Source organism: Erpetoichthys calabaricus, chromosome 4 (genome assembly GCF_900747795.2).
Source record: "Erpetoichthys calabaricus chromosome 4, fErpCal1.3, whole genome shotgun sequence".
Lineage (NCBI taxonomy): Eukaryota > Metazoa > Chordata > Cladistia > Polypteriformes > Polypteridae > Erpetoichthys > Erpetoichthys calabaricus.
The window spans coordinates 50659789-50674509 of NC_041397.2; the positions used below are offsets into that span (position 1 = coordinate 50659789).

Consider the following 14721-nt stretch of genomic DNA (forward strand, 5'->3'; position numbering starts at 1 on the left):
TGTCCTAATATGTAAAACCAAACAACCGGAAGAGGGCATGCTTACCTCTTCACATTAATGCTTCACTAAATGAAAGACTCAAAGTTGACAAATGTTTTAACTATGGAGTTCCAAAAAGAAAAATATAAATAATCCATTAAGGGCACAGAAATTCATAGTGAATGACTCAAATATTACCAACTTTCTATTTGATCACAAATGCACCACAACATATTATAGTAAATGATCAATGACCCATTCTTAGCTCTGTTTGAAAGCCATAAGCTTTAGCCATCAGGTAATATAAGGCCATCAACTGTCAAATTATCGCCATTTGGTACTGTAGTGTGGCGGACGGCCGGCTGCTCAACCTGGCCAGGACACCCAAAGAGAAGGATGGGGGAAGGCAGCTACTATGGCACACTGCCTCCCCCAAGATGCCAGAGGGTGAGTTCCCTGCAGCATAGTGGTGCTCCGGATTCCTGCAGGGCATCATGCAATCTGTATTTCGGCATCACAGCCCAGCTGGGTACTGTGGGTGCCTCCAGGAGACACTGCAGGAAGATCTGGGGATTTGTATTTCCCATATAGCCCGGAAGTACTCCCAAGTCACGAGGTTTGAATCCAAAGTACTTCTGGGCTGAAGGAAAACCTCAAGTCTGACCAGTCACAGGGACGGAATAATGGATGTACTTCTGAGTCAAGGACTACTGAAGACCGAGCAAGCGAGCCAGAGTTGGGAAAAAGAAAAGTGGACAGAGCTTGCTGGGAGGAGTGGAGGAGAGATTTGTGTTAATTATTGTGATCATTCTTGTTTATTTACTTGTTTATGGTGGCAGTAGTGCTTAAAACGCACTTTGAAGAAGGAAAAATAATTAAAAGAGCCTCTTTGTGCTTTTATCCTGTGTCTACATATCTGTCTATTGGGTTTAAAGGGGCGACAGCAACCCCTGGTGTTCACAGTAGTTAATATCAGCGTTTAGCCAGACTTACAGAAACAAAACAATCCATTAGGCTGTCCTAGAAAAGTCCTGCAGAATGCTCTACTTAGGCACAGTTAAACTTTCATCACTTGAAGAGATTCTCCTGCATTAATGGGGCCAACATGTGCAGTTTAAAAAAAGAAACATTTCATAGCATTGGTAATGCTGACATCTACCGGTACAAGAAGTTGAGGACTTAATGAAATTGCTGGGGTTTTAAGACATTACAAAGGTAAGACACGAAGGTGAACTACTACAAATATTTAGATACTATTGGATTGTCTTAGTTGGGGGGGGGAAAAAAAAAAAAAATCTGCAATGCCACACTGAAGACGCAATCAGCATATCTAGATTGACAGACTATAGTTTCAAAAATGTAGACTAAGGAAATGTGTTCCATTCACCAAGTGACCACAATTGGAATGATGATACTAACCAACAGTCAGACCTAGAATTCAGAAAAATCTGGAGTTGCCTGTAACCCTGGTCCTAGAAAAGCAGTTCAAACATTTGTGTTAATTTATAAGAGTTGGTATGGAAGCTGGTTAACCTTTTGCACACACATTATGCATCATGGTGCGATACATTTTCCACCCATGTCTCCAGCTTGCTTTCCCTATTGACTCATGAGTAACTTATTCCACAGCCTCTTGCTTTGTTTTTCCATCACAGTTTTTACTGTACAACTGGCCTCATACAATTACACAATACCTCAGCAGGATAACTTCTGGAGCTTTGTTTCTTCTGTATTTTCTGGTTTTTGATGTCTTTGGTTTCAACTTTTTGTTCTACGATTTTTGGATTGCCCATTTTTGCTATGTATAAAAGTTTTCATTGACATTGTGTCTGTTTGGCCCAAGTCTACCCATGCCTCACCAAGTACAGTATATTCTCCTAAACTTGAGCGAAGCCCAGCTGAATTGGGTTTCTAAATAAAAACGAACATAAATACGAACTACCTGAAATCCAGAGTATGCACTTGGTGGAAAGGACTACATAAACGTGCACCTTAGGGCAGAGAGGTGGCTCGGAGGCTAAAGATCTACATCCGGCGCCGCCGTGAGTGGCAGCCTTTTCAGCAGCTCCGTGTATGACTGTATATGTATGTGTACTTTTCTACTTTTATTTTTCTATTTTTATTTATTGATCACTCCTACCATTTTATTTTTATGTGGATTCCTTCAATGGACACACTTACTTTTACAACATGGGCATGGATTTTAACACGCCGAGACTCGCCTATTCAAGTACTCAACTTCGGGCGCTGAGAACAAATGCCAGTGCCGGTGTGGTTCCCTATTTACCCGACGAGGTAAGAAGGCGGTATCGTGGCAGCAGAGCCGGCACTAAGCTAAAAAAGAAGCGGCTTGCGAGAAAGTGGCGTTTCAAGCCTTCGGTGCCTTCTGTGATTCTGGGGAATGTGAACTCAATCTCAAATAAGATCGACGAACTGGCTGCGCTGGTGAAAAATGTAAGGACCTACAGAGAATGCAGTTTGTTGTGTTTCTGCGAAACGTGGCTAAATAACACCATCCCAGATGCCAACGTGGAGCTATCCGGGTTTAGCACAGTTAGAGCGGACAGAGATGCAAGTACCTGTGGTAAGCACAAAGGAGGAGGACTCGCTCTCTATGTTAATACACGGTGGTGTCACTCTGGACATGTTAACGTCAAAATCTCCACTTGCTGCAGGGATATCGAACTGTTGGCCGTAAGTTTACGTCCCTACTATTTGCCCAGAGAGTTTGGACATGTCATTGTTGTTATTGTATACATTCCTCCTCGGGCAGACGTGGAGTCAGCGAGTGACATCATCCATTCCGCTGTTGCTAAGTTACAAACGCAGCACCCTGAGGCGCTTGTGCTAATCGCTGGAGACTTTAACCATGTGACGCTGGACAAAACATTGCCTGCATTCTCCCAGTATGTGGACTGTAACACCCGGGGAAATAAGACTATTGATTTACTGTATGCAAACGTTAAAGACGCATACAGCGCCACCCCGCTGCCTGCGCTTGGGAAAGGAGATCATAACCTGGTTCAGCTTCAGCCTCACTATAAACCAAAAGTTAGAGTCCTACCTGTAACCACACGATCATTCAGGAAGTGGACCCCGGAGGCTGAGAATACTCTGAGAGAACTTTTTGGAACTACAGACTGGGATATCCTGCAGGGATCTCATAATGAGAACATTGAGGAAGTTGTTGACTGCACTACTGACTACATCAACTTCTGTATGGACATTGTAGTTCCAGTAAGAACAGTACGCTGCTATGCTAACAACAAGCCATGGATTACAAGTGACATCAAGGGCCTTTTGAATCAGAAGAAAAGGGCTTTTAAAGACGGTGATCAGCATGAGCTCAAGCGCGTGCAGAAGGAACTCCGAGTCCAACTCAGGGCGGCGAAGGAGCAGTACAGGAGAAAGCTGGAGCAGAAGTTGCAGAATAACAGCATGAAGGAAGTGTGGGATGGGATGAAGATCATCACTGGCTGCAGCTCGAAGCGGGGTACCACCATTGAGAGAGACGTGAAGAGAGCAAACCAAATGAACAACTTTTTTAACAGGTTTGACCACCCTAACCCACTCTCACTCTCACCTCGGAGTACTGCACCCTCCACACATCCTTCTGCTGATACCAGCATAGGAAAAACATCCCCACCCATAATAACAACAGCGCAAGTGAGCAGAGAGCTGAGGAGACTTCGTGCCAGCAAAGCAGCGGGTCCAGATGGAGTATCGCCACGACTGCTGAAGGTCTGTGCATCGGAGCTGGGGGGTCCTCTACAGCGCATCTTCAACCTGAGCCTGGAACAGGGGAGAGTCCCGAGGCTTTGGAAAACATCTTGTATCACCCCAGTCCCAAAGGTATCACGTCCTAGTGAGCTGAATGACTTTCGGCCTGTTGCTCTGACATCACATGTGATGAAGACCATGGAGAGGCTGCTGCTTCACCACCTTAGGCCACAGGTTCAACACGCCCTTGACCCTCTGCAGTTTGCATATCAGGAGAAGGTGGGAGCGGAAGATGCCATCATCTATATGCTACACCGATCCCTCTCTCACTTGGACAGAGGCAGTGGTGCTGTAAGAATTATGTTTCTAGACTTCTCTAGCGCCTTCAACACAATCCAACCTCTGCTCCTTAGGGACAAGCTGACAGAGATGGGATTAGATTCATACCTAGTGGCATGGATCGTGGACTATCTTAAAGACAGACCTCAGTATGTGCGTCTTGGGAACTGCACGTCTGACATTGTGGTCAGCAACACAGGAGCGCCACAAGGGACTGTACTTTCTCCTGTCCTGTTCAGCCTATATACATCGGACTTCCAACACAACTCGGAGTCCTGCCATGTGCAAAAGTTCGCTGATGACACTGCTATCGTGGGCTGTATCAGGAATGGGCTGGAGGAGGAGTATAGGGACCTAATCAATGACTTTGTTAAATGGTCCGACTCAAACCACCTACACCTGAACACCAGCAAAACCAAGGAGCTGGTGGTGGATTTTAGGAGGCCCAGACCCCTCATAGACCCAGTGATCATCAAAGGTGACTGTGTGCAGATGGTGCAGACCTATAAATATCTGGGAGTGCAGCTGGATGATAAATTAGACTGGACTGCCAATACTGATGCGCTGTGCAAGAAAGGACAAAGCCGGTTATACTTCCTTAGAAGGCTGGCTTCCTTCAACATCTGCAATAAGATGCTGCAGATGTTCTATCAAACAGTTGTGGCGAACGCCCTCTTCTACGCAGTGGTGTGCTGGGGAGGCAGCATTAAGAGGAAAGACGCCTCACGCCTGGACAAACTGGTGAGGAAGGCAGGCTCTATTGTTGGCATGGAGCTGGACAGTTTAACATCTGTGGCAGAGCGAAGGGCGCTCAGCAGGCTCCTATCAATTATGGAGAATCCACTGCATCCACTAAATAATGTCATCTCCAGACAGAAGAGCAGCTTCAGCGACAGACTGCTGTCACTGTCCTGCTCCACAGACAGATTGAGGAGATCGTTCCTCCCCCAAACTATGCGACTCTTTAATTCCACCAGGGGGGGTAAACGTTAATATTTAACATTATACATAGTTATTGTCTGTTTTTTTTTTTTCACCTGTATTATTATCATTCTTTAATTTAATATTATTTATTGTATCAGTATGCTGCTGCTGAAGAATGTGAATTTACCATTGGGATTAATAAAGTATCTATCTATCTATCTATCTATCTATCTGAATCCCATAATCTCCAGAAGTGACTCTACTTTACTGGGCCCTTGATCAAGGCCCTTAACCTGCAATTGGTTTGTTATGGGCATAACATTAATCTGCATCCAGCCCTGCAAGAAGGTCCTCCCACTTACAGGGAAAACGTGGTGGCAGGATTGGCACTCCAGCCACCATTTAAAAAAAACAAAAAAAACAAACACACCACATACTGTTCCAGAATGGTGTGGAGGTGTCACCCACTGCACAGCTGCACTCGAGTCCCAATCCGGGTGGTTCATTGTGTGGGTGTGCCAATGTGCTGTATCAGCACATGCTCCCACCGTCTCTCAGGCTGCCATTTAACATTCAAATCTTGTATTTGTAAAGTGAGAGCTGTGCCAACATTTTGATGTATATTATGTTGATTATGTTGAATCTGTAAAATGAGCACAAGACTTTAAAACAGGGTCTCATCTCTCTTTTGGTTTGCAATTCTCCATGGGTAGGATATTAAGGCCACACTTCGGCACAGACAGTATCTTGAAGAGACAAGAGGAACCGTCTCTGTTTGCAGATGATGTCCTCTTGATGGCACAGGCCCCTTCTTAGATGCACAATGGAGTAATTTTCCAGTCAGCTTGAAGCTGAAAGAATTTGAATAAGTACCTCTAAATGTGGAAAACTGCTCTGCTCTCCAAGGATGGAGGGGGAAAATTTCTAGTTCCCTTTAAACTACGCAGGTACCCTAAGTGGGAGAACTGAAGTATTTAAAAAGTTCCTTTACAAGTGCGTGTAAAGTCAATGCTGAGACAGAGAGGCAAATTAGTGCACTGGTATCAATTGGTTTTGGGGATTGATACCACACTATCTTAAGACAGCATTACTAAATTCCTCAGCCATCCTGAACTGGCCCTTTAACCCCATTTCTGGGAACTGGTAGAAGACCATTAGAGGTCATACAAATAAATTCAGAGAAGAGTTTTCACCCTAAGTCAAACAGCTACTTGGCAGCTCCTCATACAGACAGCGCCATGTGGGCGCTTGATGTGTGACTATATTGTCTTATGTCTCACTTTCAACAAAAACCTCATCATTTAAACTCTTCAGGAAAAGTTTTTTTTTCTGTTTTTAATCCCTCATTTAAAAATGTGAAAATTGTGTGCCTTCGAGCACTAACTCATCCTTTATGATGTTAGGGGGTAGGTATACTGTAATGCTTAACTGGCTAAAGGTGTCACAGGAACAAAAGGAATGTAGCAATATCAGATGGACTCTCTGTGTTTGCTTTAAAGACACAAGATTATATATAAAAATAGCATGCGGCCAGAAAAAAACTTGCTCCAGCCCATGAGTCATTGACCCACTTTGGGAACCAAGAAAAAACAAAGCCAATTAATTTTGTTACAGAAATTCCAGTAAATTCATTAGTTATGCACTCTATTACATTGTATCCACTCTTCCATCCCACATTCGTTGTGTTACACAAGGACAATAAAGTGCTTGAACTTGAATGGTATTGAAATGGATGTTGTTGTTAAAGCTAGAGCCATGCCCTTCAAAAGAAAAAAAAATTCTTACTTAACAGTGCTTGCCTAAGGTCATGATCTATGGCTAATAAATACAAATGTATTCTTAAGATATACAAGCAGGTGGAATGTTCATCCTCCACTGCTTCAGACTGAGAAGGCTCAGTTGGTGTGTTTTGGACTTCTAAATGAGGATGCTAGCTATGCACGTAAGTATAAGCACCACAAACCTGATATAGGTGTATTGAATGAATGCGTAATTAGGCCTGGAGCTATAGTCGAAATCGCGTTTCAGGCCTCTAGAACTTTAATCGAAGTCGCCTTTCTCTTTGTATTTTCGCGGCCGTAAATTCGCCGCCTGCTGCGATGTCGGTCTCGTAAGGTTTTTCGGGCAGAGCTGCGCAGAAGGCGACTGCGCATTCGGCTTCGGACATGCGCAGAAGGCGACTGCGCATTCGCCTTCGGACGGACCCTGCCGCGATGTTGGTTGAAGTCGCCTTTCTCTTTGAATTTTCGCAGCCGTAAATCCGCCACCTGCCGCGATGTCGGTCTCGTAAGGTTTTTCGGGCAGCTGCGCAGAAGGAGACTGCGCATTCGGCTTCGGACATGCGCAGAAGGCGACTGACTGTGCATTCGGCTTCGGACGGACATGAGTGAGTGAGGAGACTGGCAAATTATATATAAGATAAGAATGAGATGGAAAGACTTTTGTAGATATTTGTACTATCAACCAAAGCAAGTTTCACAGTGGCTCATTTGCAGCATGCACCATCATAAAATTTGTTACAGAGCAACAGGATTACAATTTATATTGAAATGGAAAAACGTCCGAGTACAGCAGTACAGGTAAAAACAACAATCCACAATTTACCCAATATCACAAGGGGCTTGAAAAAGATGTAGGTGATGGCAGCATAATGATTAGTACTGCTACTCCACAGTTTAAATCTCTGCCAAATCACTGTACATAGCTTTCAATTTCTCTCTCTATATGTATGGATTTTCTCCAAGTATATCAGCTTTCTCCCGCATCCCAGCTACCACACAGGGCCACTTTAAACTTGCCAGTAATGTGAGTGGTACAGTATTGGAAGGCCAAAGTGCACAAAATAAATGAAAGAAAGTCATAGAATATGGCAGTAAGGAATAGTAGGAATCAACTGAATCTGCAGAGTCAATAGCAAAGTAAAATATTGTAAAGTCTGTTGTAAAATGGCTCTGGAAAGAAAGAGTTAACCGAGTCTTCGTCCTCAATTATAATATTTTAATCATGCAATCCTTAACAGACGAAGAAATGCTGAGACACTTCCATAGTACAGGACTCAAACCAGCCCCAATACACATTAACCACATCACTGTTCTGGTAGAAACTGTGCCAACATTAACAGGCAGAGGTCTGCTTAAAAAACACTTTATTCCCAATCACAATGCACTGTGAACAGACAGGACTTAATGTTATACTCACTAACACATTGCCTGGCAATACTTTCTGCACTACATATTGTACATGCTTATACACTGCGCTTTAGTAATCTATCTTGATTGGCACAATATAGGACTGCCTTCTCCATTTACACTTATTTTCTTTTCATTCACTGATTGACTGGTAAGGAGAGAGGAAATGTTACAACAAAACTGCTCTGGCTGCATACGAAAAGAAAATTTCTCAATTACATAAACAAAGTCAGCTCTGTGGGTGGAACTGCTACTTCAGAGCACCAGGTTTATATTTCGGATGGGATTCCCCCCCAAAAAGACTGGAACAAGTTAAGCCCCATTTGATCCTACATTAAGCTTAGCTGTTACAATTTTGTAACACAATTTATTACCACAAAGAGGGAAAAAAAAAAAGTCCCAAGCCATCAGCTGCCTTTTCCAGTTAAGGATCAGCAACCCCAAATCGACTAGACAGGGGTGGGCAAAGTCATTCCTGGAGGGCCGCTGGTTTTTATTCCAACCCAGTTGCTTAATTAGAAAACAATCATTGCCAATAATTACATTTCATTGCTTGTTAGTGCTTTAACTCTGCTATGTCAAGTCATTCTCATATTCTAGATCTTTTTGTCCATTGTAAGGATTTCATCCAAATACTTTGAAGTGTAAAACGGATGGGTAATTCCTAATCCTTCACTTTTCTCTTTCCTTCCAAGTATTTAATTAAACCAAATAGTGCACGATAAATACACACAGGTGTAAAGGGTAACAAGCAAAATGGATAACTGCTGGTTTCTTTTGTCATTTGCATCTTATTAATAAGGAGCAATTAAAAACCAAGAATTCAGCTGTTTAAGATTTAAATAAGCAATAAGGGTTCAAAATCTTAATGAGGGAGATAACTAAAATGAAGCAGAAGTGTTTCTAGAGCAATAAGTGCTTCTTATTAAGCAATTGGGATGGAACAAAAACCTGCAGCTACTGCGGCCCTCCAGGAATGACTTTGCCCACCCCTGGACTAGGAGTAATGTTGTAGCAATTGTTCATAACACTGGCTACTCTATCACTCTTGCAACAGGCACCAAGCCTAATTGTGTAAGGTGAACTTTAAATTCATGAAGTGAAAAAGACATCCCTGTTTAGAAGCAGAATAGCCTCCCTTTTAATTTTTTTTGTGGACACTACTTCCTCCTGAAGGGAGTTCACCTTCACTGTTAAGAAAATGAACAGAACTGAAAACATATAAACTACATGGTGCTAACCAATTTAACGAATATGGTTTTATCATTTATTGTCTCAGCTATGGATGACTCACCTGCAACTCCCTTTGCATCTCAATACTGTTACTTCTTAAAAACAAGAAAAATTCACAATAATGACACAGAGTGCTAATTTGAGGTCCACAGCAGGCTTTTCTTGTTATAAGCAAAACACATTTAACGCATCGCACATTCCACTACATTACTACTGAAGCTGAAATACTTTCACTTTTAACATAGTGGGTGAAGATTTTTCTGTTCCTATTTAGAATAAAAACCTTTAAAAAACAAAATATCAGAATGAAAAAAAATTTGAACGATAGCATTGTAAGCCTTGTAGCCTTTGTCATTATTATGGAGCACAGGACAAAGAAATAGGAGTAATATTACAGCAAACCATTATTTAGTAAAGTATCTTTTATATTGCTTACTATAACAAGCTGCAGTGAAATAAAAGTTTACAAACACACATTACAAGGTCCAGACACTTAGCACATTTCTGAAACACTCTAGAAATACAGTGGGGCAAAAAAGTATTTAGTCAGCCACGAATTGTGCAAGTTCTCCCACTTAAAAAGATGAGAGAGGCCTGTAATTTTCATCATAGGTATACCTTAACTATGAGAGACAAAATGAGAAAAAAAATCCAGAAAATCACATCTGATTTTTAAAGAATTTATTTGCAAATTATGGTGGAAAAGTATTTGGTCACCTACAAACAAGCAAGATTTCTGGCTCTCACAGACCTGTAACTTCTTCTGTAAGAGGCTCCTCTGTCCTCCACTCATTACCTGTATTAATGGCACCTGTTTGAACTAGTTATCAATATAAAAGACACCTGTCCACAACCTCAAACAATCACACTCCAAACTCCACTATGGCCAAGATCAAAGAGCTGTCAAAGGACACCAGAAACAAAATTGTAGACCTGCACCAGGCTGGGAAGACTGAATCTGCAATAGGTAAGCAGCTTGGTGTGAAGAAATCAACTGTGGGAGCAATTATTAGAAAATGGAAGACATACAAGACCACTGATAATCTCCCTTGATCTGGGGCTCCACGCAAGATCTCACCCTGTGGGTTCAAAATGATCACAAGAATGGTGAGAAAAAATCCCAGAACCACACGGGGGACCTAGTGAATGACCTGCAGAGAGCTGGGACCAAAGTAACAAAGGCTACCATCAGTAACACACTACGCCGCCAGGGACTCAAATCCTGCAGTGCCAAACGTGTCCCCCTGCTTAAGCCAGTACATGTGCAGGCCCGTCTGAAGTTTGCTAGAGAGCATTTGGATGATCCAGAAGAGGATTGGGAGAATGTCATATGGTCAGATGAAAAAACTCTACTCATCGTGTTTGGAGGAGAAAGAATGCCGAGTTGCATCCAAAGAACACCATACCTACTGTAAAGCATGGGGGTGGAAACATCATGCTTTGGAGCTGTTTTTCTGCAAAGGGACCAGGACGACTGATCAGTGTAAAGGAAAGAATGAATGGAGCCATGTATTGGCAGATTTTGAGTGAAAACCTCCTTCCATCAGTAAGGGCATTGAAGATGAAACGTGGCTGGGTCTTTCAGCATGACAATGATCCCAAACACACCACCCGGGTAACGAAGGAGTGGCTTCGTAAGAAGCATTTCAAGATCCTGGAGTGGCCTAGCCAGTCGCCAGATCTCAACCCCATAGAAAATCTTTGGAGGGAGTTGGAAGTCCATGTTGCCCAGCGACAGCCCCAAAACTTCACTGCTCTAGAGGAGATCTGCATGGAGGAATGGGCCAAAATACCAGCAACAGTGTGTGAAAACCTTGTGAAGACTTACAGAAAACGTCTGACCTCTGTCATTGCCAACAAAGGGTATATAACAAAGTATTGAGATGAACTTTTGTTATTGACCAAATACTTTTTTTCCACCATAATTTGCAAATACATTCTTCAAAAATCAGACAATGTGATTTTCTGGATTTTTTTTTTTTCTCATTTTGTCTCTCATAGTTGAGGTATACCTATGATAAAAAGATGAGAGAGGCCTGTAATTTAAGTGGGAGAACTTGCACAATTGGTGGCTGACTAAATACTTTTTTGCCCCACTGTATAATGTGCTATAATTTTGTACTACTTGTCCTTCATTTGTACTGTAATCTAAACCATAGCAGAGCACTGAATATAGTGAAACAAAAGCTTCCATTTAAAATTTTCAAAAAGCATCTGAACATTAGAAGATGGAGTGAGGGAGTTTGAAATGTTTCTGAAGGTGAAAATGTGAATGACTTGTCTGTGCACTATTCCTATACTGCATTCCAAACAAGTCATCCTTCTGTTTGACTTAACTGTGCTGAAGTTTATGGTACAGTTTTCAACTGATAAAGAAATACCACGCTAATATTTACATACATATTGTCAACTGCTGTGTTTAATATTCCATATTATGTGTGAAAGTCATTCATGAACCAATATTTATCTGGATTTTCTTTGCATCCAGGTTATTGCATTGATAGATGCATATAATTACAATACTTTCTTGAACAGCCCTGCCCAAAAAATGAAAAAAAAAAAAAAATTAAACGCCGTAATGGGCTTCAACAGGTCCCATTTTTTGATTGCCCATGTCACTGACTCTCTAAAAACACAAGAAAAGATTCCCAAAGGAGAAAAAAAAAATTAAAGAAATCTTGGGAAGGGCAATACAGTGATTGACATCCTCCCAGTAGGTTGGGGGTGCAACAGGTCTCAACAAATGGGGTACATACAACACACAAAATAGAATTCAAGTAATCCTCTTCACAGACCTAGGTGGCCAATCTATCATTGGCACCTCAGAAACCTTTACCAAAACCTTTAGGATAATAGCTGAGGCCATATACAGTGCAAGAAAAATTTCTATCAAAAAGTTTCAAAAAGCATCTGTACATTATAGTATGGGGGGGGGTCTTAATTTTTTCTAAAGTGATTTTCTAAGGTAATGTAAATGTCTGTACTCTGTTCCTATACATCTTGCATTTTTCATTAGTTGGTACAAATAAGCTGTCTTGATGAACCATCTTTTTGGCAGTTAACTTTGCAAATGCGCATGGAATAGGGTGCAACTGATTAAGAAGCATTCTAAGCTTTACTTACCTATATTTTACTGTAATACTGTCATTTGCTGTTTTGAATGGGTCATGCTATGCGGTAACATCATTAATAAACCAATATCGCTTTGGACTTTCGTAGCATCCTGGCTGATAGTTGTACGGATGCATACAAATACCTACCACGATTATCAGTACAGCATGTACAAATTTCACTCCACTTGTATAGCAGACAAAAAAACACTTTACCAAAACCATTATAACAGCCGGTGCCCGTTTTTTGCAGGTGTACCTGCAAGGGCAATTCCGGCCACATTACTATTACCAGGTACCATAAATGCCACCTCAGTCCACTACTATTAGCGTTTGATCTTCATGTCATCTGTTATCTAATGTACTGCGCGGTCATCTCAATTTCAGTTGCATCCTTATGTGTTTCGTAAACCACCTGGGAGTGCTCTGTGAAGGCTGCCGCACAAAATAATGCCTGAACAATGAAGACCAGGCACGGCCAGTAGTTAAGAGTTAGACGGTCATCAAAACTTTCAGGACTGATCCCTTTAGAAAATAAAAATAAAAAAAAATAAAGAGTCTGCAAACTAGAAAAAGTAAACTAGCACAAGGCCGGTGAAAGAGACACTGCCACCCAAGTGACATCACTAACCATCTGAGCCCGTGTCTCTGTTACCGGAGGGACCAACAAGGGACCAACAGTGTGTGTGCGCGTGTGATCCACGATGCAGAGTGTCAGCGGTGTCACGACGATCAAAAAGTCAAAAACAAAAGACTGCCTGCCAAGTGACGGAGAGGCGCACACCTCAGATTCAGGGTGTACTAAATACACGTCGACGACTCGGCAGCTACGGCACCTTGAGGACTAAGGGAAAGTTTAAAAAAAAATGTCACGCTGTAACTTCGCTGCCGAGTTGGTTTGTCATTGCCATCGATTTTGATTAAACGTTGCTATGCCTGCAACATCAACCTCCCTCCCGAGACAACAAATTAATAAACACTGGATTTCCGTGTGGTAAGCACGCTCCAATGAATGGACCGTTTCTAGGGAAGCTTTAGCTGTCTCGTTGCCTGCCTGAACGTGTGCCCCCACCACCTTAAAAGCCGAGGGGATGAAGTGCCGAACACCAAGGGCATGTGTCGTACCTCACTATGCGACACACCATGCGTACAACGGTTCAAGCTGCTTCCGCAATGCGAGCGCCCACCAAGCAAAGGAAAGCCCCCCCGTTGCAACGCGCCAGCCGCTACCCCGCTGCTGGGCATGTGCGCCGTGCTGTATGGCGGCTCTCTAAGCACACGCTTGGGGCCTGTCGGGTGCACACAGCGTCGAGAGCACCGGAGAAGATCCCAGTTGACAAGACGAGGCGAGGGTTTGCGGTTTTTCCCTCTTCCCCATCCCCGGAAAGGCAACCTTTACCTTGTGCAGTGAGGCTGAAGTCGAGCGTATAATGTCGAAGAGCCATAATGAAGCGCAACCTTCAGCCATGCCTGGGGTAGGCAGCCCCTTCGAAACAGATCGGGTCTGATTCTGACAGTAGAAAGACGCTGCGGACTGCGTTTATACACCAGCACTCTGGTTCACTGGGGGGTGGGAGGATCCCAGTTCTAGGCAGGGCCTGGCCGTTGCTTCATTATAAAAGGAAGGCGGGACTGCAGCGCAGCTGGTGCATTGGGCTAAAAGCAGCAAGTTGTTTGTAGCGCTTGCCAGCCTTCATGCCGCCTACATATCGGCAGTCGCCTTCACCTTAGGATAGTGCCACAGAGGATAGATGAGAAGGATGCCGTCCTCCGTGCAAAATATCAGCAAATTCCAAGAAAACTCCGCGATGTTATTACGCCTCACGGTCGGTGATTTCGACTTACTTCCCTGCCGGTGCAATGCATGTACTGCCTTCCTCAAATGCTGATTTCTAAAACTTTGGGTAAAAAACAAAATGATCCTGCGTCTAAAAGCAAATTCACAACGGTCTCAAGAGTTTTTAGAAACAAACCTGGTTCTTGTGAAGTAAATGCTGTAAAACTAACAAGTGCCTGTCTTTGAATTTCAATTGATTGGCTTCTGAAAATAATCACCAGTTTCAACAATTGATTGGCTTCTGAAAATAATTACCAGTTTCAGCTGTGAAAAATTAAAACCCGCTAACAGGGCCGGATTTTCCTATAGGCTAACTAGGCTTCAGCCTAGGGCCTCAAGATCAAGAGGGGCCTACATTCAAATTGTTAGCAAAATTAAAATTACACTATTC

At 42.7% G+C, this 14721-nt stretch overlaps 1 protein-coding gene across 2 annotated transcripts in view; it reads right to left on the minus strand.

Annotated features, from left to right (window-relative positions):
* sms (spermine synthase) overlaps nucleotides 1-14319 on the minus strand; it is an 844074-nt gene extending 829755 nt beyond the window's left edge. For both annotated transcript variants that reach the window (XR_007934830.1, XM_051926930.1), the window contains exon 1: nucleotides 13893-14319. Coding sequence is in view for 1 of the 2 variants with exons in the window: in XM_051926930.1 (XP_051782890.1) it covers nucleotides 13893-13938 (46 nt within the window). In the remaining variant the exon portion in view is untranslated. The remainder of the gene's footprint in view (nucleotides 1-13892) is intronic.
* Between the last annotated feature and the right edge of the window lie 402 nt (nucleotides 14320-14721).